Source organism: Pyrus communis, chromosome 16 (assembly GCF_041283825.1).
Source record: "Pyrus communis isolate YQ-2024b chromosome 16, ASM4128382v1, whole genome shotgun sequence".
Taxonomy (NCBI): Eukaryota; Viridiplantae; Streptophyta; class Magnoliopsida; order Rosales; family Rosaceae; genus Pyrus; species Pyrus communis.
In genome coordinates, this window is record NC_142580.1 from 1,858,701 (window position 1) to 1,878,106 (window position 19,406).

The 19,406-nt window shown below is 36.9% G+C and overlaps 2 protein-coding genes and 2 pseudogenes across 4 annotated transcripts; 2 read left to right on the forward strand and 2 right to left on the reverse strand.

Moving 5' to 3' along the window:
• Window positions 1–204: 204 nt before the first annotated feature.
• On the reverse strand, window positions 205–1,318 carry LOC137731243 (uncharacterized). Its single transcript, XM_068470344.2, has one exon. The coding sequence runs from the start codon at window positions 968–970 to the stop codon at window positions 401–403; it is 570 nt and encodes a 189-aa protein (XP_068326445.1). The 5' UTR covers window positions 971–1,318; the 3' UTR covers window positions 205–400.
• A 3,406-nt stretch (window positions 1,319–4,724) lies between these two features.
• LOC137731246 (GDSL esterase/lipase 6-like) lies at window positions 4,725–6,231 on the reverse strand (annotated as a pseudogene).
• A 1,892-nt stretch (window positions 6,232–8,123) lies between these two features.
• On the forward strand, window positions 8,124–11,953 carry LOC137732121 (uncharacterized). 2 transcript variants are annotated; one of them, XM_068471419.2, is made up of 14 exons: window positions 8,124–8,389; window positions 8,747–8,856; window positions 8,943–9,053; window positions 9,153–9,210; window positions 9,300–9,389; window positions 9,669–9,763; window positions 9,879–9,932; window positions 10,256–10,393; window positions 10,607–10,664; window positions 10,790–10,904; window positions 11,103–11,172; window positions 11,335–11,406; window positions 11,619–11,737; window positions 11,837–11,953. In XM_068471419.2, the coding sequence occupies exons 1-13, from the start codon at window positions 8,221–8,223 to the stop codon at window positions 11,733–11,735; spliced, it is 1,257 nt and encodes a 418-aa protein (XP_068327520.1). In that variant the 5' UTR covers window positions 8,124–8,220; the 3' UTR covers window positions 11,736–11,737; window positions 11,837–11,953. The 2 variants fall into 2 exon arrangements, 1 of the variants encoding a protein (XP_068327520.1); XR_015957840.1 differs by lacking the exon at window positions 11,103–11,172 and having other exon boundaries at window positions 11,619–11,953.
• Window positions 11,954–16,178: 4,225 nt separating this feature from the next.
• LOC137731247 (beta-amyrin 28-monooxygenase-like) lies at window positions 16,179–18,049 on the forward strand (annotated as a pseudogene). The gene is made up of 2 exons (XR_015957956.1): window positions 16,179–17,207; window positions 17,359–18,049. The product of XR_015957956.1 is annotated as a beta-amyrin 28-monooxygenase-like (transcript).
• Window positions 18,050–19,406: the final 1,357 nt, after the last annotated feature.

The following is a 19,406-nucleotide window of genomic DNA, read 5'->3' on the forward strand; positions in this document are numbered from 1 at the left end:
TGCTTTACAATAGTAGCAATAAATTGGTGATTAATCACCAACCAAGTCACAAATCAATACAAATCTAACTTCTTCCTTCTATTTGGAAAAAAAGAAAGAGTAATGTTATTCATACCATCTTTTTATAGCACATTTCTATACCATCTTAGGTAGCAACTGATGTGGATAGCTATATCAAATGTTATGTAAGGTGGTATGAAAATGTGATACAAAAACACTATATGAATAACATTATTGAAAAAGAAAAGAAAATTCCGTTCAGCTACCAGTACCACCATTACAGTTACGACAGAAATTAATACGATATTAATCTCCCAACTAATCTAGTATTAACGATCTAAAGATCATATACTGAACCCCCGAAAAAAAGGAAATCCAGGAAATGAAAAATTACGATTAATTATCTGGAACCAATCGGCTCTTCTTTGATGGTTTCCAACACCGGCTTCCTTGACCTAGACGCAGCTAATCTGTACTGAAACTCTGCCACTTGCAACCCCTCAACTCCGTCCAAGCTCAGCCGCAATGGACCTTGATGATCACCTTCATGATCTTGATCACCATGATTTTCTTTTCCACTCTCCACCGCCACCACTTCTCCTCCTCCGCCACCACTCTCCGGCAATATCCTAACCTTCCAGCCGGATATACGCTTGGTAGCGGAGTTAGCCGCCATGAAGAACACGGCCATGTCAGCCGCCGTGACTATGGAGCTGAGCCTCCTCATTGGAAACATGATGTATATGTTCCCGAACTCCAACTCCTCATCGGCGCTGAGGGCGGAGAATCTCCGGCCCATGTGGAGAGAAGTCGAGTTGGCCAAGAAGGCGTTGGGACACTCCAGCATGAGCTCCGCCGCCTTGGTCGTCTCCCGGAACTGCCGGACGTCGCCGTTGGGGAAGATCACCCTCGCTGATTTGGAGCTCTTGATCATCGGCGTGGCCAAATTGCATGAGATGTAGTTTCCCATTTGAGAGTCTAGAGAGAGAGAGAGAGAGAGAGATAGAATCCTATGTAAACTTCGATGAATTGGAATCTGGTTAAAGAGTTGGTTGGTTTGTGAGAAAACGTTGTGAGGGGGTTTTATAGTCGCAAGTGGAACTGGTTCTACTCGTTTGTTGTGTGGCGCTATTTGTTTGGTGTTTTGCAAAAAAAGTTAAGTGCAAATTTGCTCCTTGAATTTTAGTGGTTGTTTCATTTTGCTCCTCAAATAAAAGTTGACAAACTTAGAAGGGAGCGTATATGGTGTCGATTATGGCAGCACTAAAATTTCTCGACCAACTGTCACAATGCGAAATGTGGAGGGAAAGAAGGGGAGTGGTGGTATTGTAAGTGGCAAAGTTTTTATATGTTATTTTAACAAAAAAATAAGAGCATGTTTGGTAATCTACTTGAATTTAACTTTTTGTATGTGACAAAATTTTTGTATATTTGTTCAAAAATAAACTAGTTTTTTTATTTTTATTTTTATTTTTTTACAAACGATAATATCTACACCAAAGAAGTGGGGCTGAGCCTTACAATGAGCTAGCAGCAATGTGATTTAAATTCACCTTTTGCTAGAATTGAATCTAAGACCTCTCACTTACCGATGAAGAGGAATATCACTAGGTCGTAGTTCTAAGTAACAATAAATGTCTAGTTGTAGACATAAGCAATCACGTATATGTCGATGAGGGGCATTTTGGTCAACTTATATGAGTTACTAAAATACTCACTTACCGATGAAGAGAAATATCACCAGGCCGTAGTACTAAGTAGCAATAAATGTCTAGTTGTAGACATAAGCAATCACGTATACGTCGATGAGGGGCATTTTGGTCAACTTATATGAGTTACTAAAATACTCTTCAAAAATAAAAATACAATAACGTTTCATTCTGTCAACTTTTGTAACAAAACCCATTTTATATTTTTATTAGACATACTTTTAAAGTTCAAGGGTGAACTTGAGACGAAAAAAAGTTGAAGGACGAAAGTGAAGTAACCAGAAACTTGTAGGGGAAAAAGATGAAATCAACCCTTAACAAAATAAAAGAAGAAAATAAATGCGCGTTCGGGATGAAAAGTTTGGGAAAAGGTGGGGAAGGAGCATGTGTTTCAAACTTTGATGTGTCCGGTTTCTCTCTCTCCTCTTTGTCATGCGAATTTTCGCTGTGAATGCGTGTGGGACCCAATTATTACCATTCGAATTCCAGCTAGAGGTGCTGAGTCACCGGACTCACTGCCGCCAATAGTTTACCAGAAGCTTTCGGATATTTTCAAGTCAATTTTTATTGATGTCGTTTTCGTGGGTTTACTTCTGGGCCCGGTCCAACCGGAGTTGTTCGACACGTACCAAGGACCAAGTTTATCGCCTTAATCATTGGAAGCAAGAAGTTTAATGCGTCTTCCCTATTGTCCACTCTTCTGTCCTTTGGAGACTTATCTTCTCGTTTTTCATTTTTTCACATGCAGAAATTGCCTTTTAATTTCTTCCAAATTACATTGTTTTTCAGTTACTTGTTGATTAACGAGTAATTCTGATGTGGATGGATTTGATTAGGGAAATGCGGAAATAGTACTTCAAGATCCACTACGTGTCTAAAGTTATTTGGTCTTCTTGACGTTTGTTTAAAATTTTGAATTTGTCTTTTTGATCCTAACTAAGGGCGGTTGTTTCAGGAAATAATTGGCACATACTTTTTGTTTCTTCCTATGTACTTATATTTAATTATGTGGCTGTAAATAAAATGAGAGTGAGTGAAAAGCTAAAATAATGTGTGTGAAAATCATCCCATTTCAAGCATGTAATTATTACGATGTAAGCCATATTATAATTATGAAAGGAGAGGAGCTTCAAATCAAACGCATGATCTCAACTGCTAGGCTAAATGCTAAAATGGTTAGAAACATGTACCTTTCCATCGAGTTTTTGGAGTATCACTTTTTTCACATCCAGACCCGGGACGGATCACTTCCCGGACCAGCTCCACCACCGTAGCATGATATTGTCCGCTTTGGGCTTACCATTCCCTCATGGTTTTGTTTTTGGGAACTCACGAGCAACTTCCCAGTGGGTCACCCATCATGGGATTGCTCTAGCCCCCTTCTCGCTTAACTTCGGAGTTCCTACGGAACCCGAAGCCAATGAGCTCCCAAAAAGCCTTGTGCTAGGTAGGGATTTGAATATACATATAAGGATCACTCCCTTGGATGATGTGGGATGTCACAATTCACCCCCCTTAGGGGCCCAACGTCCTCGTCGGCACACCACGGCCAGGGTAAGGCTTTGATACCAAATTGTCACATCCCGGCCCAGGGCGGATCACTTCCCGGGTTAGCTCCACCACCGTAGCACGATATTGTCCGCTTTGGGCTTACCATTCCCTCACGGTTTTGTTTTTGGGAACTCACGAGCAACTTCCCAGTGGGTCATCCATCATGGGATTGCTCTAACCCCTTACTCGCTTAACTTCGGAGTTCCTACGGAACTCAAAGCCAGTGAACTCCCAAAAGGCCTCGTGCTAGGTAGGGATTGAAATATACATATAAGGATCACTCCCCTGGACGATATGGGATGTCACAACTTTCTTAATATAACTTGTATTAAAAAAAAATATTGTTAATTGTTTGAACTACAAATCCTTCTTTTCAAGACTGTTGACTTAAAACATCAAATGCCATATTGGAATTATAAATTATGAAACGTTAACTTAAAACATCAAAGACTATGCATAAAGTTGGAATGTCCGGGGAGTTCACACTGTTGACAAAATATTATTCGTCGGTGGGTTTCACGCACGCCATGCCCAACACAGCTGAGAAGGTGTTTTTGTCACGAACGAAATGGCATACGAGTAATGCTGGTGAGCAAACTATTTACATTAAAATTTGTAAATATTACGTAACAAGGTTGTTGACGATTATATTATTATTTAACTGTTGATTAACGTATTTATTTTCTATTGATCATATATCACATGATTTGCAAATTATGTTTACAATTTGATCTATCTAGCATTACTCGGAATCACACATTATACGGTTTATAATAGGAAGTTTTAACAAAACACTCCGGTACTGTTTACTTTTAACGAAAAGTCATATTTTTATATTTTTCTGATACTATTTACTACCATATTTATTTGTTATTTTTCATTAAAACTAAATTTTTTTTTTACTTTTCGTTAGTTTTTCTTTTATAATAAAGATAATATATATGACTGCACAGGACAAGACTGCATCATCCACACATAAGCAAGTTGTCATTTCTTAATCAACGCCGGACAGCCTATCATAATCCCATCAATGATAAATAATCCCATCCGATTCCCCACCAAGTTTCTTTATCTATTTACTAACTTACATAGTGGATTTTCAACTGAAAATTTAATGATTAACGATGCTTAACTAACCAAACCAACCAACGATGTGCACGTTACGCTAGCTACTAGTACTTAGTATTAATTTGGTAGCATGTCCTCATCAAATTCACGTTTGAATTTTAACATACACTTATCATATTGCGGTTTGCATAGGTTATACTGTACGACTTGGAAAATGTCTACCTTTTAGGTTGAAGAAGAGACTTTTGTTATGATGCGATATGATTAGAGGTGTAAAATAAGTCAAATTGGCCTAAACATAACATAGAACTGACCATAATGTTACTTTGTGGGCATGACTAGGAGTCGAACCATGAAAATTTTCTCAAAATTCTAAGATTGTATTGAGCCATCCATAGGGTTTGTAATTAATTTACTCATGATCTAGCTTTGATCAAACACGAGGGAGGGTGATGTTGACTAGAGTCTTCAAATTGAGTGGTCTAATTCGATATTTCGTGCCAGCCCACAAAGCCTTGGATATGATCTTGTAAGCATGCTCAGATGGATGGAAGAAATCCCAGAGCAAAAATTCATTGGGCCTTGAACAAATCGTGTAGCCCTCCTTACCGCACTGAAGCAATCCTCCTAGAGTCCCTTCCCCACAGCATGCACTAGACACGTCCGAAAACCCTACAGAAAAATAATCACACAGATCGATCAGTTAATTAGCATGTCAATTTGTACTTAATCTGATAACATTAGCCAGGCAGCTCGAGCGCTACTATATGAATCTATATGAAGGATTTCATACGGTAACGTGTGGGAGTGGCTCGAAATTGGTGAACAATGTCATAAACTGCGCCATAAACAGTGACGTCGGGGTAATTAATAGGCATTTGATTGACCAAGCTTTCTAGTCCCTTATTGTATTTTTTGACCATCGCATTCATCTTCCCGTAACATCGATCAATGGGTGCACCAGGCAGGAGGACTCTGCCGAGAACACACCCCAACGGGGCCAAATTAGAACACTGATATCCGGCGAGCACCAAGTTTGTAGATTTGGTCAAGGAATTTTGTGACTTGGGTTAGCATGGCTTGCACATAAGCATCCGGGTCAAGTGTTGGAGGGCTAAACGGGAGAAAGTAGTCGAAGATGTCGTTGGAACCAGACTCGAAGAAGAAGATGGAGTTTTGGATTAGATTTTTGTCGATGTGGTTTTGCTCCACCAAGGTTTGGAATTGTTGCAAATGTTCCTGGAGCGAGGTCACTCCCTGTATAGCATCCATGAGATTAATTAGTCTGTGACTATTCTCATTTAGTCTCATTTATGTTGTCAAACACTGAATTTGAATGATTAATTAGACTGGTTTGTTTTGCTATAAAGTTAATCGAGAGAGTACTTAAGGTTTTCTTACCAAATCTTGATTTGTTGCTTGCAAAACACCACTGCCATCACTGGCAAAGTTAAGGCCACTGGAGGGATAATCTTTGCGGCTTCCATTGAGAACTTCAATGTGCGCCTCAAGGTAGGGTTTTTGGAGATCAATGCCGATAAATTGGGCTGCATATATTTGCATGCAGGAGTAATATATAGTTAATGTATACACTTTAAGAAGCAAAATATTAATTCAAGGACTAGGTATAGGTAGCTCTCACAAATGAAGTCGGCAACTGTCCTGCCGTACGTTAGTGAACCTGCCGGTAGGGTAGTGGAAGAAGGATGAGCCATAAGGGGCGAAATCTGCTTGAGCGCTGCAGTTTTTTGTTGAAGTGGTTGTTTCCAGCGTCGAAGATTGAATCTCCAAACGTTAAGATCCCGGAAACAACAGTAGTGTTGGATGGAGAAACTGATGACGCGACAGAGACTGAACAATAACGAGCAAGAAGGAGAACGAGTAGTACGTGTTCTTTCTCCATGTGTGATCAGTGAAACTTGAGATGTACGTTTAGCAAGTAGCACAAGTATGTGATATATATATATATATATATATATATATATATAGGGGATCCGAAACAGAAAAATAATGGACTGATGGAAAAAGAAAGAAGGGTGACGAGAGTGGATAGAAGTCGGGACAAAGCATGCAAAGTAAACAGAATGCACGAGCAAGGTGCATCAAAAGGCTGGCTAGCTAGGTCATTTATCATGATCCGTCTTTTACCCTTATCAGTAGCCGCCATAAAATTGTTCGACAATATTCTCACTTTATTGTGTTCATACTTTGGAATTACTGGGGTTAACATAACACCTTGGATTACAACGATCGATGACAATGTTTCTTTTTCGTCCTAGCTTGTGTTTATGGAAAGAATAGATTCATACCTGAAGATGCCATCACAACTGAGAATGAAAGAAAAATTTCTGCTCACTACGAACTTTATGCTCTCACTAATATAGGGCTAGTATATTTTGGAACGTATTTTTCTCATGAGCTGGAACCACTATTTATGCAGACGCTAAAACAAAACTGTCTCCCACCACCACCAGTAGTCAGTAAATCAAGCATCTCAACGTCATAGACTTGGAGTTTATCCACCACTCTAATGTTAATGTCTTACTTCAAAGAAATTAAGTTGATTGAAATATTGGCTCTCTAATTGATTATTATTGTAATGTGACAATTAATCCTTATCATGATTAGTAGAGTCCAAACAAAGTTCCAACACATACATCCTATGTGAATTTTGAGAAGCCTTTTGTTTGACGAAAGTTCCACGATATATGTTTATTGAAATTCACAAAACTGACAACAAAACCGTAAGTAAAATTGTAAAAGTTAGAAAGGCATCCTCTCCGGATCCCTTCCACCAAGACCACAAATTTGAGTCTTTAAAATTTGATCTAACGGCTATAAACAGGGTTCACTTTAAAAGTTATAATAACTTTAGCACTTGGATCAAATTTTAAAGACCCGGATTTGTGGCATTGGTGGAAGGGATCCGGAGAGGATCCCCTTTCATAAAAGTTTCCCTGAAAAATGTGATAGTTGGGTTTTTAAATACGGATGAGGATCCTCTTTGAATCCACTTTGTGGGGATCCTAGGAATTCTCACATCCTAGCCGTTTATCATATATCGTGCGGCCAGTTTTCGTTAGATACTATTTTTGTTTAATTTTAAGAAAAAAAATGTCAAATGATTTTTTATTATACGATACATGATGAATGACTAAGATGTGAGGATCCAAAAATGGATCCGGATGGTATCCAATTGCTTTTAATACATTTTGCTTGTGCAGTAAGAAATATTTTATAATCCATTTGATTTGATGTTGTCATTTACTGCCGCGCATAGATATTCTTTATTGAAATTTTCAGTTTTTTTCTTAGTACAACAAATATATTTACATTAAGAGGAGGAAGGAATTTGGTTAAGTTACACATTGGATAACCTAGTTTGATATCGAATTCGTCATGCACGAAATTCAAACATAAGATCTTTCACTTACAAATGAAGAGGAATACTACCAGACCGTAGTACTAAATGGTTAAAAAAAACAAACTAGAGTGGCCTGAAAGGTAGCCAAAACGGATTTCCGACAGCTAAAACATCTTCAAAGTGTCTTGAGAAGCTTTTGAAGCGGCAAAAGTTCCATAAAATAGGTGTAACCCACAGTTCATGTAAGCGAAATTTCAAACTACTACTTGCCTAGAAATCATAAATGGGCCTCATTTTCATTTCTGTTGACAGCGGTCCAGTTGAGGTAATAGTGCAGCCCAACTTCAAAGACAGGGCTAGTTTCTCAAATCCGGCCCAAATCATACGACCCGGGTGACCGTTTAATTAAGCTTCAATGTTTGGGGCAGACGAAAACGACGCGTTTCGAACCATTTGTTTCCCCGTCTCCCTTTATCGTTGTCCTTTCTCGTTCTCACAGTTGGCTCTGCGTGCGACTGTGTCTGAGCGATGAGCAGTCGAGCAGTGGAAGACGACGCACTGGCCAAAGCCGCAAGAGCTGCCGAAGCTCTTTACCTCCTCCGAGACACCTACTTTCCGGCGGACCCGGATGACAAAATCTCCAGATTAAACGCCGATTCCGATCTTGCCCTCAACCTCCTCGATTCCATTCCTCTTGGTAATTTTTCCATTTACCCATTTCGTTTTTAATCTCTGTTACTTTTATTTGAAGCTGACCTAGTGCCCTTTGATTATAAACCCGATTTGTGCCTTTCTCTTTCGTGGGTTTTCGTTGATATGCTCGTTTCAACTTTGAAGTTCCAATTTTGGACTACATTGGTTCACATAGAAGCTTAAAATTTGAGAAATAGACTAAATAGTTGATGAATTCGAAATCTCCCCCTGATAAAAATGTTGTTTCTGTAATGCCTACATTGGTTCTCGAATCGCTGTCACTGCTAATTCCTTTGTTATTATGTTGCATTTGTATTTGTATTTTATTAGTTCAAGTTTCAAACGTTGTGTCTTTTACCAGAGCAAAGAAAACATCCGGCTCAACGTGCGAAATATGAATATCTGAGAGGAAAGATACTGGATGTTTTACCGAATTATAGAAAGGAAGCAGAGGATCATCTCTCAAAAGCTGTAAGAATGCATTGTGACTTCCTGTAGTTGAGCATGTTTGTAATGCTATCAGTTCACTTCCTGAAATAGATTAAACAATGATGCAGGTTAAGTTGAATCCATCTCTTGCAGATGCTTGGCTATGTTTAGGTAACTGCATTTGGAAGAAGGGAGATCTATCTTCAGCCAAGAACTGCTTTAATCTTGCCCTAAGCAAGGTTATTCTTGATTAGATTTTTGTAGTTTTATTGCAGTGACCTCTCAATTCATTGTACTATAAGTTTTATGATTGATACGTGCATTGCGTTTGGAGGCAGGGTCCAAACAGGCAGATACTTTGTCAACTTTCGATGCTTGAAAGAAAAATGGCTCAAGGCAACCGTTTTGTCTCTCAACTTGTTTTTCCTGTTGTTTTTCATGATGTGTACATCATTATGCTTACCCAATTTTCATCATTTTTCTAGGTACCGACAATGAGGCAGAACTTGTTGATGAAAGCATTCAACATGCCAAGGAAGCCATAACTCTTGATGTCAAGGATGGGAATTCATGGTGTAAGATCTCATAATCAACCATCTCAAAAAGTTCTATATTCTTCGGATTTGAGTAAGATTTATACTTGATAAGTTGTATAGCATGTAACACTGAGTTTGCTTTGCCATTTACCTTGGATATTTGCTAGCCTTCTTCCAGTTAGCTTGATTTGACTGGTATCTTGTACATGCATAAATATTTTCTACTGATTCACTTAATCCCTTGTTTCATTTCTTTGGTTATTTTTTGGAGATCATTGCTTATTCTGTTTAACTGATTTTTTCTAATTTTATTGGCAGACAATCTTGGAAATGCATGTCTTACAAGTTTCTTTGTGACTGGAGCTTGGGACCATTCCAAACTTCTGCAATCTTTGAAGGCATACCAAAATGCTGTAAGTGCGTAAAGTAAGAACTTCCGCAGAGTCAGTTGTGTATGTGCTGTATTTCTTGCAAGTATGGATCTTGTGTCAGTTAGAAGATGTTCTAATGTTTTATGTTGTGTATCAGGAAAAGGATGAAAGAATGCAGTCCAATCCAGACCTATATTTTAACTGTGCCACTGTAAGCTCAGTTTTTCTTGTGTTTTGTCTGGAATTAGTACTCATAAGTTTCTCAAGTAGATGATGATTCGTCAATCTTTCCTTTCTATGAATCGGCATCTAGATAGGTTAAAGATGGAGTTGTACTAATACAAGTGGAGAGAATAGGAAACAGTAATGATAAATTATATATTATTTTCTGTTTTTGTTAAGTAAAGAGGAGGATGTATGAAGTGACATAAGTTGCATGAGTCTTAGAAAGACATGCTGCCATCTGATTGGGTCCTTAGTACTGCTCAATATCTCATGTTTTATACGATTGTAAGATTAAGTTTCTGGATTCAGGTAAACAGATATCTGGAAAACTATGAAAGGGCCCTTTCTGGATTTGAAGCTGCTGCTTTAAAGGATCCTGGTCTCAATGCTACAGAGGAGGTTCAAAAGATTGTTAGCCTTCTTGACAAGCTGGATAATCTGTTAAGGGTAATGCATTTCTCGTTATAAATGTGGTATTTCGGTGTCTTCAATGTTGAGATTAAGTTGGAAATGGGAACTAGGCACACTTAAATATGTATGTAATGTTATGCGTGAAATTAAGTACTTAAAGAAGCACAGGGTAAGGATATCGTACAGCAAACGGTTTTTAGATCAATATGATATGTGCTGGTTCTTGACCTTATGATTTTTGTTTTGCAGGGGCATGCTAGATCTAAACGACTTATGTCATTAGCATCATCTCTGGCTGCTGTAAACTGTATGCTTCATTATTCTTTCATGTATTTTGGATTATGGTGATTTGTAATTTTCAGTGAGCCTGCCTCGTTGCTCTTTCTTTCCCACAGGAATATACTGATTTTCTTTGTTTGCATCTTCTATTAGTGAACTCCTCATATCGAAGAGCTACTGTAGATATTCTATCAGAGGGTCTGAACAAATCAGTAGCACTAGTGGGAAAAGTGCTATTCTTTATTAAGCATGACAACGTTGCTCCACTGTAAGTCCTCTGCAAAGCACCTTTCTTTTACATCTTCTGTCACTAATATGTAGAACTAAGTCGTCGTGAAACTTGAAGTGATTAGAAATATAAACTTGCTCTTGTGTGTGAGAGAGTTTGCTGGGTGCTCAGTGCATTTGAATTTTCAGTGCTTTTGCTTTGTTCTTGACTATTTTATCCTTTCATCTTCTTTGTTAGGTACTACTTGGCATGCGATTCAAATCAAATATGCTTTGTTGTGTCAGTTTATGGCATTCAATATGATTCGGTAAGACTTGGCAGCTTAAGAATAAAATGAGAAATAGAAACCATGTACTTTCTTTACATCCCAAAGACGGATTGGTTTGACCTTTATGTATTTTGAGCAACTATGTTATCGTCCCTCACCAATTCAAGTGATTAAGAGTCAAACTGTACCTTGTTCTCACAGATCAAAGAAGGAGATCAGCTAACAATACTGGAACCTTTTCATCGGCGTTTCAAGTTTTCTTGGAAAGAAAAGGTACTCGTTTCACATAATTTAGACGTTCTTTATTTTCATTAGTTATAATAAAAAGAGTTTTTAATTAGAATTCTCCAGATAATCTTATTCTTGGAACGTAAGATTGTTGATTTTTATGAACAGCAGTAACAATTATTTACTCTCTTTATTGCTTAATCAATGAATATAACGATGTTTTATTAATTTTGTTTTTCGGTTCCCATATTTGGCAGTTCTACGAGTTCAAATCATTTCGTGTGGATTTCATAGAACAGTTGCTTGTGAACGGAAAGGCCCTTACTCCTCACCAAGCTGTCCGTACCTCAATTTATGCACAGCACAAACCATGAATGTATATAGTGGTTTCGAGTGAAATATTTGCGAGTATGTACTTTTGCTCAGGTTTTGTTTGTCTGCCCTTGAGTTTTTATGTTGTATTCTTCGTGAATAGATTTAGGGAATGAAGAAAGAAAAGCTAGACGGGGCCGAAGTTGTTGCCCAAGTGAAATGCCATCATTGCAGTGAACAGAGATGTACTACATTTTAACGGATTTTTCTTTTGGCCGTATATTTGGATGGATACTGTTCATATAAAAAAATTCGCCTTTTTATATTTTACGGTCGTATAATTTTTAGGGAAATAACAAAAATAGAACAATTTCTTAATTTTGGAACAAAAATAGGACATTTAAAATATGCACACATCATGCACAACAATCGAACATAATAGGATTTTTTACACCTTGAAATGACTTAATTGCTCTCATATATAAATGGGTTATTTTCTTTCATTTTTTGATTTCCATCTCTCTCTACTCTCTCTTCCTCCCTCCCTCTCTCCTCTCTCTCTCTCTCTCTCTCTCTTGCACTCTTTCTCCCCTTCTCACTATACAAAGTTTGTCCTATTTTTGTCCCAAGATTAAGAAATTGTCCTAATTTTGGGGTATTTAACTAATTTTTAAGTGTATGAAACAACAAACTAGCATTACGGAGGTCTCAAGTTCGACTTCAACTTAAAGTCATGGTGATGATAAATCTCATACCTCATTGATAGACAGTTCAACATTTAACAGAAAATTTGACAAACTAACGGAGTTCTGACGTTGCAAAAACTTTGTAAGATAAGGTATGACATAACAATGTTTTAAATATAAAGTATGACACTGTGGTAGTTGAGGTAGTTTTGTGTTGTATCCATTTAATTATGATAAATGAGATTGTTGTAGATTGGGGTTCCTATAGCACATATGTAAACAAATCAAAACGGGCCTTGGCCTAAGTCACTTGGATCCATAGAATAGAAGCATATTATCTCAAAAGAAATTTTTATTGGTACTCCAAAATTTTCATTTTGTGTCCTAAATTTTTTATATTTATAGAGAAAATACACTTATGAGGAGTACAAATTGAATGAAATTTTTTTAGTGCCAATAATAATTCCGTTTACTCAAAGAATGAGGCCTCGACAATGAGTTTATTCAAAAGACTAATCCAACTAGCCTGCCCACTTTCAAATTGCTCTTTGAAAATGTAGGAGAAATTAGGTTCTAATCCCTCTTTCTTTCATTGTATTGATTAAAACCTTATTTCTTTTTAATTTTTGATCAGGTCCCTACCTTTTAATGAACGTCATTATTTCAATTATATTTACATACCAACATAATGAAATTTTATTTCTAAAATTAATATATTCATTTAGTGTTAGAAACTTTACATTTGATATATTTATATTTATGGTTAAACTTTGTATTATATATTTCTATTTTTAGTTTGTATCAATTTTAAATTTCAACTCTTTTTTAATTCGTACCAAAATTCTTTTTAGTTTTAATTTGTACCCATATATTAATTTCATCTTGTGCACATATTTTTAAATTTTTTATACTCATAATTTATTTATAATGTACCCATTTTTCTTTATAAACGTACCACTTTGTTATATGTAAAATGTACCTTTTTTTTGTGAATGTACCATTTTTTAATGTAAAATAATTTTATTTTTTATTGATCATGTATGCATAATTATAATAAAATGTACCCCTTTTTCAAATTTTTTGAACACTATGGTACATTCGTTTGACATTTATTATTTCAAAGTTATATTTTTTTTTATCTATTTATTCAATCAAAATTTTTGAGTATTTTCTTTTTTATTGTAACCATTTTTAATTTATATGCCATATAATATGGGATTTTAAATCTCTAAAACATGTCAAGTAATTAATATCAAACATATAAAAATACATATTAATAGTAATAATGAGGTGTACCAAATCAAAGGACTTTGATAAAAAAAAATGAATACCATTAAGGTTTTAGTGAAATAATATTAGTGGCTAGGGACCGAATACAAAGTCTCCCTTGAATGTAACCCGATTTCTTTAGTTTTCTGATGTGACTCAGCATGTAACATATTTTCATAGGGCCTTCTATTTGTGGGGAAATCTTAAGCCTAATCAAGTTTAATTATGTATTGTGTGTGTGATCTGGAGTAGGTGTCATTGTTGAACTTCATAAGTGGGTTAATGTGTTTGGATATTATGAAAGAAGTTAAGGTTTCATCATAAAACTAATCGAGGATAGTGAAAGTGGGAGTCGCTTAAAAGCCTTAAATACATGATGCTTCAACAGCCTTTCGAAAGTAAACGGTTTGCAACTATTCTATATAAAGGAGTACCTTGGCCGCAATACAATACAGGAACCCCGTTTCATGGTGCGATGAAAGCAGCAGATACTATGCGAGAGGAGGTCTTGCTGTTGATCAAGGACAAGAAAGCAGCTGTGTACAGTAGTACTAGTGAGATCAAAATAAATGAAATCATGTTTCGCTGTTTAATCCCGATCCCCGTGGCCAGTTCATGCCGGAAAATGAAGTTGCTGACAGAGTTATGGGTTTGATGGTGGCTGGATTTCACTCACATTCCATGGTGAGGCTCAAGGTTCGATTTTAGCTAAAAACAAATTTTAATCACATTATTGTTAATCTATTGTGAAACTTAACTTACTCACCCATCCCATTAGTGTAGAAATATCATTTGTTAAAAGAAAAACAAAAAACAAAAAACACATGCTATTTTTCGATTAGGTCAAATTAGAAAGTGAGTACATAGAATACTCACTAGTGAGTTTCTAAATATTATCTGTACACAACATTAATAGATTTTAAAAAACAAACACGTTAATTAGTAATCCAATTATCTACAATCACATTATTTGGGTCATAAAACTTGGTTTAAATATTGATCTAACTAACATTACCCTTTATATTGAAATTAGGCTAATGCGTGACTTGGTATTTGACTTGAAAATTGAATACCGAACGTAAATAAATAATAAAAATATTATTTTTATCTTAAGACTAATGCGTGACTTGGTATTTGACTTGAAAATTGAATACCGAACATAAATAAATAATAAAAATATTATTTTTATCTTATTGGGTTTGATTTTTGAACTACTAAAACCAAAACTAAATCAATAGTTTTCAGTTCGGTTTAAAATTTTAAGTTTCAATTTGATTTTCAAACAATTCAGTTTTTTTTTTTTTTTTTTTTAAATCTGTTTTTTTTTTGGGTTCGTTTCTCTTTCAGTTTTGGTTTGCCGAGTCCACGCCCATCATCGATGTTCTTTGTTATACATATTATATGCTGGGCGGGACGAATATACAAATCCAATGAAGTCTACATCACACCAAACCAATATTAAAAGCATGCCATCTCTTATGATCCATATTTTCTGGACCTTCATCTCAACTGAAAATGGAGTTTAAAAATTAGTTTTGAGAAAGATTTCTGTAAAGCCTGAAAGGTATATTAAATATTGGCTTGGAAATTGCGTACCCAACGTAAATAAATAATATTTATATTATTTATATCTTATTGGGTTTGATTTTTGAACCACTAAAATCGTAACTACAATCTACTGATATTTATTTTCATTTGTAAGTGACAAAAGGAATTATCAACCGCATTATATTACTAGTTTATTATGAAGTTAAGCTACTTCCTCCTGCTTAATATAAATAATATCGTTTGTTAAAAATAAAAAAACAAAAAATACCGAAGCTAAACTAATAATTTTCAGTTCAATTTAAGTTTTTTAGTTTCTAATTGATATTCAATCGGTTCAGTTTTTTATTTTTTTTATGTTTTTTCCAGTTTTGGTTTTCAGAGTCCACGCCTATAATTGATGTTATTTATTATACATATTATATGCTTATCGTTAAGGGCGAGACGAATATACAATTCCAATGAAGTCTTCATCACACCAAACCAATATTAAAGGCACTGCCAGCTCTTCTGTACGGAATTCGGATCCTCGGTAAGGATTATGAGGATTCGTAAATCGTGTCCGTTTATTATATATCGTGCGGTCAGAAATCATTGTAAATACAAATTAAATACAAACAGTACCTGACAAAAACTGACCACACGATATACGATGAACAGATACAATTCAAGAATCTTTAGGATTTTCATCAAAAGAATCCGAAGAGGATCTTATTGATTATTATATGACATCTTAACTTTGAGCGTTGAAATGGAGTTTAAAAATCACTTTTACTCCATTCTAAACTAGTTTGGTAGTTTTGTGAAAGATTTTTGTGAAGCTTGAAATGTATTACGATATGATGTGCCACTCATAATTAATCAATACTTTGTAATAATTTAATCATCAATAATTACATCATATAATCTACATAATACGATTTAAATAAACAGTCTCTCTTGTATTATCCTGAACTAAAGAATATGGACATAAGTACAAGAGATCCGCATCCTATAAAAAGATGTAGCTTGGCTGCCTTGGCAAAATGCAATACTGCAGTGCGGTCTCTGTAGTTGATCAGTAGCAGCTATACCTAGCCATGGAAAATATCTTCCTTTTCTTCATCGCTCCCCTATTAACTCTGCCTCTCATTTTTTATGCTTTCAAGTCCAAATTATCCAATGGTTCCAAAAGCAATCTTCCTCCGGGAAGTTTTGGATGGCCAATCATCGGCGAAACTTTTGCCTTCCTCAATGAGACGCAAGAGAAGTTTGTAGGGGATAGATTGAAAAAACACTCTCCAAAAGTCTTCAAAACATACATTTTGGGGGAGCCAACCGCGGTTTTTTGTGGAAACTCTGGTCACAAATTCATCGCTTCCAACGAGGAAAAGCTCTTTCTGTCGTGGCGGCCACAGTCCACGCAGAAGCTCTTCCGCTCTTCGTACCAAAAAGTTGCTTCCAAGCACACACCACGCGTGGATGCTGTCCATGTCAAAAGCTCACCGGGTTTTCTCAAGACCGAGGCTCTAGTTCAACACACAGAGATAATGGATTCAATGGTTCAACAACATTTGAAGCTTCACTGGGATGGAAAAAGCAGTGTTGAGGTTTATGACCTGGCTCAGCTACTTGTCACAACTCTAACGGCTCGATTCTTCACTGGACTAGAGAACGATCCGGAGAGGACCGCAAAGTTTGCCAAATTCTACAATGTTATCACCCCGGGGCTGCATACAATTCCCCTGAATGTTCCGGGAACCGCGTTTCATCGTGCGATGAAAGCAGCAAATGCTATGAGGAAGGAGGTCTTGCTGTTGGTTATGGAGAAGAAAGCAGCTGTGTCCAGTAGTACTAGTGAGATCAAAATAAATGATATCATGTCTCACCTGCTGTTTAATCCCGATCCCCGCGGCCAGTTCATGACGGAAAATGAAGTTGCTGACAGAGTTATGGGTTTGATGGCGGGTGGATTTCACTCACCTTCCATGGCTACAACTTTCCTTATCAAATTTCTTGGAGAAAGACCTGTCATCTGTGACAAAGTCCGAACAGGTAAGGAGGAAAGCAAAATGACTTTTTTGTAGTACTAATAATAATTCATTCTACTAAACTGCTACCATCTCAGTTATTTAACCATTTAATATTCACCGATTATTTGGTGATTACTGTCTTAATTGTTTTTTTGTTTTTTTAAACCGCGCAGAACAACTGGAGATTGCAAGGTCGAAAAAAATTAGGTGAGGCCCTTAACTGGGAAGACATACAGAAGATGAAATATTCATGGAGTGTGGCACTTGAAGTGATGAGGCTGGTGCCGCCTCTTCAAGGAACATTCAGAGAGGTTGTCACTGACTTCACCTATGAAGGTTATACAATTCCAAAAGGCTGGAAGGTGTACTGGTCAGCAAGCAGCACCAATAAAAATCCAGAGAATTTTGCTGCACCGGAAGAATTTGACCCGAGCAGATTTGAGAACGGAAATACTCCACCACCGTACTCTAACATCCCGTTTGGCAGCGGTCCTCGAATTTGTCCCGGAATAGGTTATGCTAGACTCCAACTTCTCTGTTTCCTGCATCACGTCGTGACACGGTATAAGTGGGAAGTGTTAAATACAAGCGCCAAGATTGCCGGCGGCCTGAATCCGGTACCAGAAGGAGGCGTTCACATTCGCCTCCATCCTTATACGGCATGAGGATCCTGACTCGTCAATGCATATTCTTCCTTATTGCACATGCAATATATTCTTGTACTAGTTATTATGCAAGCATTATCTAATAAGTGAAGGTGGGCCGGGGGCCCCCCGAAGTATTGGCCTTGGGGAAGGGTGAGTTCGAACTAATGGGGTCTACACAAATGTTTGATATGTTTCCAATTGTCTGTATAAAAAAAATAATAAATTCTTTCCTTTTTCAGCACTCCATGCGGTCGAGTTCAAATTTTATGTACTCATTTTGTTTATGGTGTCTATGTAGTTTCTATTACTAATTGATACGTGTTAATAAATTTAATTATTTCTTAATTTTGTTGTTATAAACTTAACACATGTCGATCAATAATAGAGGTCACAGAGAGCTCATACACAAAATAAGTGCATCCCATTTGGTAGATGTCCTCGAATTTGTACTCTTCCGGATCAGGAAAGTATTCGGGGATTTTGTTGGTGCTGCTTGTCGACCAATACACCTACAAAATTTAACCTTATCAATTAAGAAACACAAACTAATAAATTAAACAACTGGACTGTAATTATATGATTAACCTGATTAAGTACTATATTAATTACCTTCCAGTCGGGTCCGGGTTAAATAGTATGAAAGACAAGATGTCGTGCATTTGGACTCCTCTGGAAGCAGCCGCTTTCTTCTCCTTAATCAGCAACAAAACCTCCTTCCTCATTGTGTTCGCCGCCTCCAGCATCTATCTTCTTAAAAAAAAAAAAAAAAAAAGTTACATATGAACACAATGGAGGCTCTCTTCCTTCCTTTCTCTACAGCATACATTCCCATGTTATTATTATTACTCAATGCTCTTGCTTTCATCGTTTATGCATTCAAGTTTAAACCTTCCAAAACTAAACCTCCACCGGGTAGTTTTGGGTGGCCGATTATAGGCGAAGCAATCGCCTTCATGAACGAGATGCAACAAACGTTTGTGGGAGAGAGAATGAAAAAAGCACTCCACAAAGCTCTTCTAAACCAGCATATTCGGTAAGCGGATGGTTGTTTTATGCTGCACTGCCGGTCACAAGTTCATTGCCACCACCGAGGAAAAGCTTTTAGGTAGGAAGAGCGGCACTTCCGCATAAAAGCTTTTCCTCGTTGGTGGCAATGAACTTGTGACCGGCAGTGCCGCATAAAACAACCATCTGCTCGCCGAATATATATATATGCTGGTTTTGAAGAGCTTTGTGGAGTGTTTTTTCATTCTTTCTCCCACAAACGTTTGTTGCATCTCGTTCATGAAGGCGGTTGTTTCGCCTATAATCGGCCGTCCTAAACTACCCCGTGGAAGTTTAGTTTTGGAAAATTCAAACTTGAATGCATAGACGATGAGAGCAAGAGCATTGAGTAATAATTATAACATGGGAATGTATGTTGTAGAGAAAGGAAGGAAGAGATTCTCCATTGTGTTCATATATAACTCTTTTTTTTTTTAGAAGATTAATGCTCGTATGGCATGGAGGCTGCCAAGCTTCCCCTTACATATATAGGCGTTGTATTTTTACTTCGCGTCCACACTTGGGCGAAC

What these genes read in the sequence shown, in the direction of transcription:
- LOC137731243 (XM_068470344.2), bottom strand. Translation starts at nt 970, where the DNA reads ATGGGAAACTACATCTCATGCAATTTGGCCACGCCGATGATCAAGAGC.
- LOC137732121 (XM_068471419.2), top strand. Translation starts at nt 8,221, where the DNA reads ATGAGCAGTCGAGCAGTGGAAGACGACGCACTGGCCAAAGCCGCAAGA. An exon ending in AGCTGGATAATCTGTTAAGG is followed by an intron (nt 10,394 to 10,606) that starts GTAATGCATTTC and finishes TTTGTTTTGCAG; the next exon opens with GGGCATGCTAGATCTAAACG. An exon ending in ATCTCTGGCTGCTGTAAACT is followed by an intron (nt 10,665 to 10,789) that starts GTATGCTTCATT and finishes ATCTTCTATTAG; the next exon opens with TGAACTCCTCATATCGAAGA.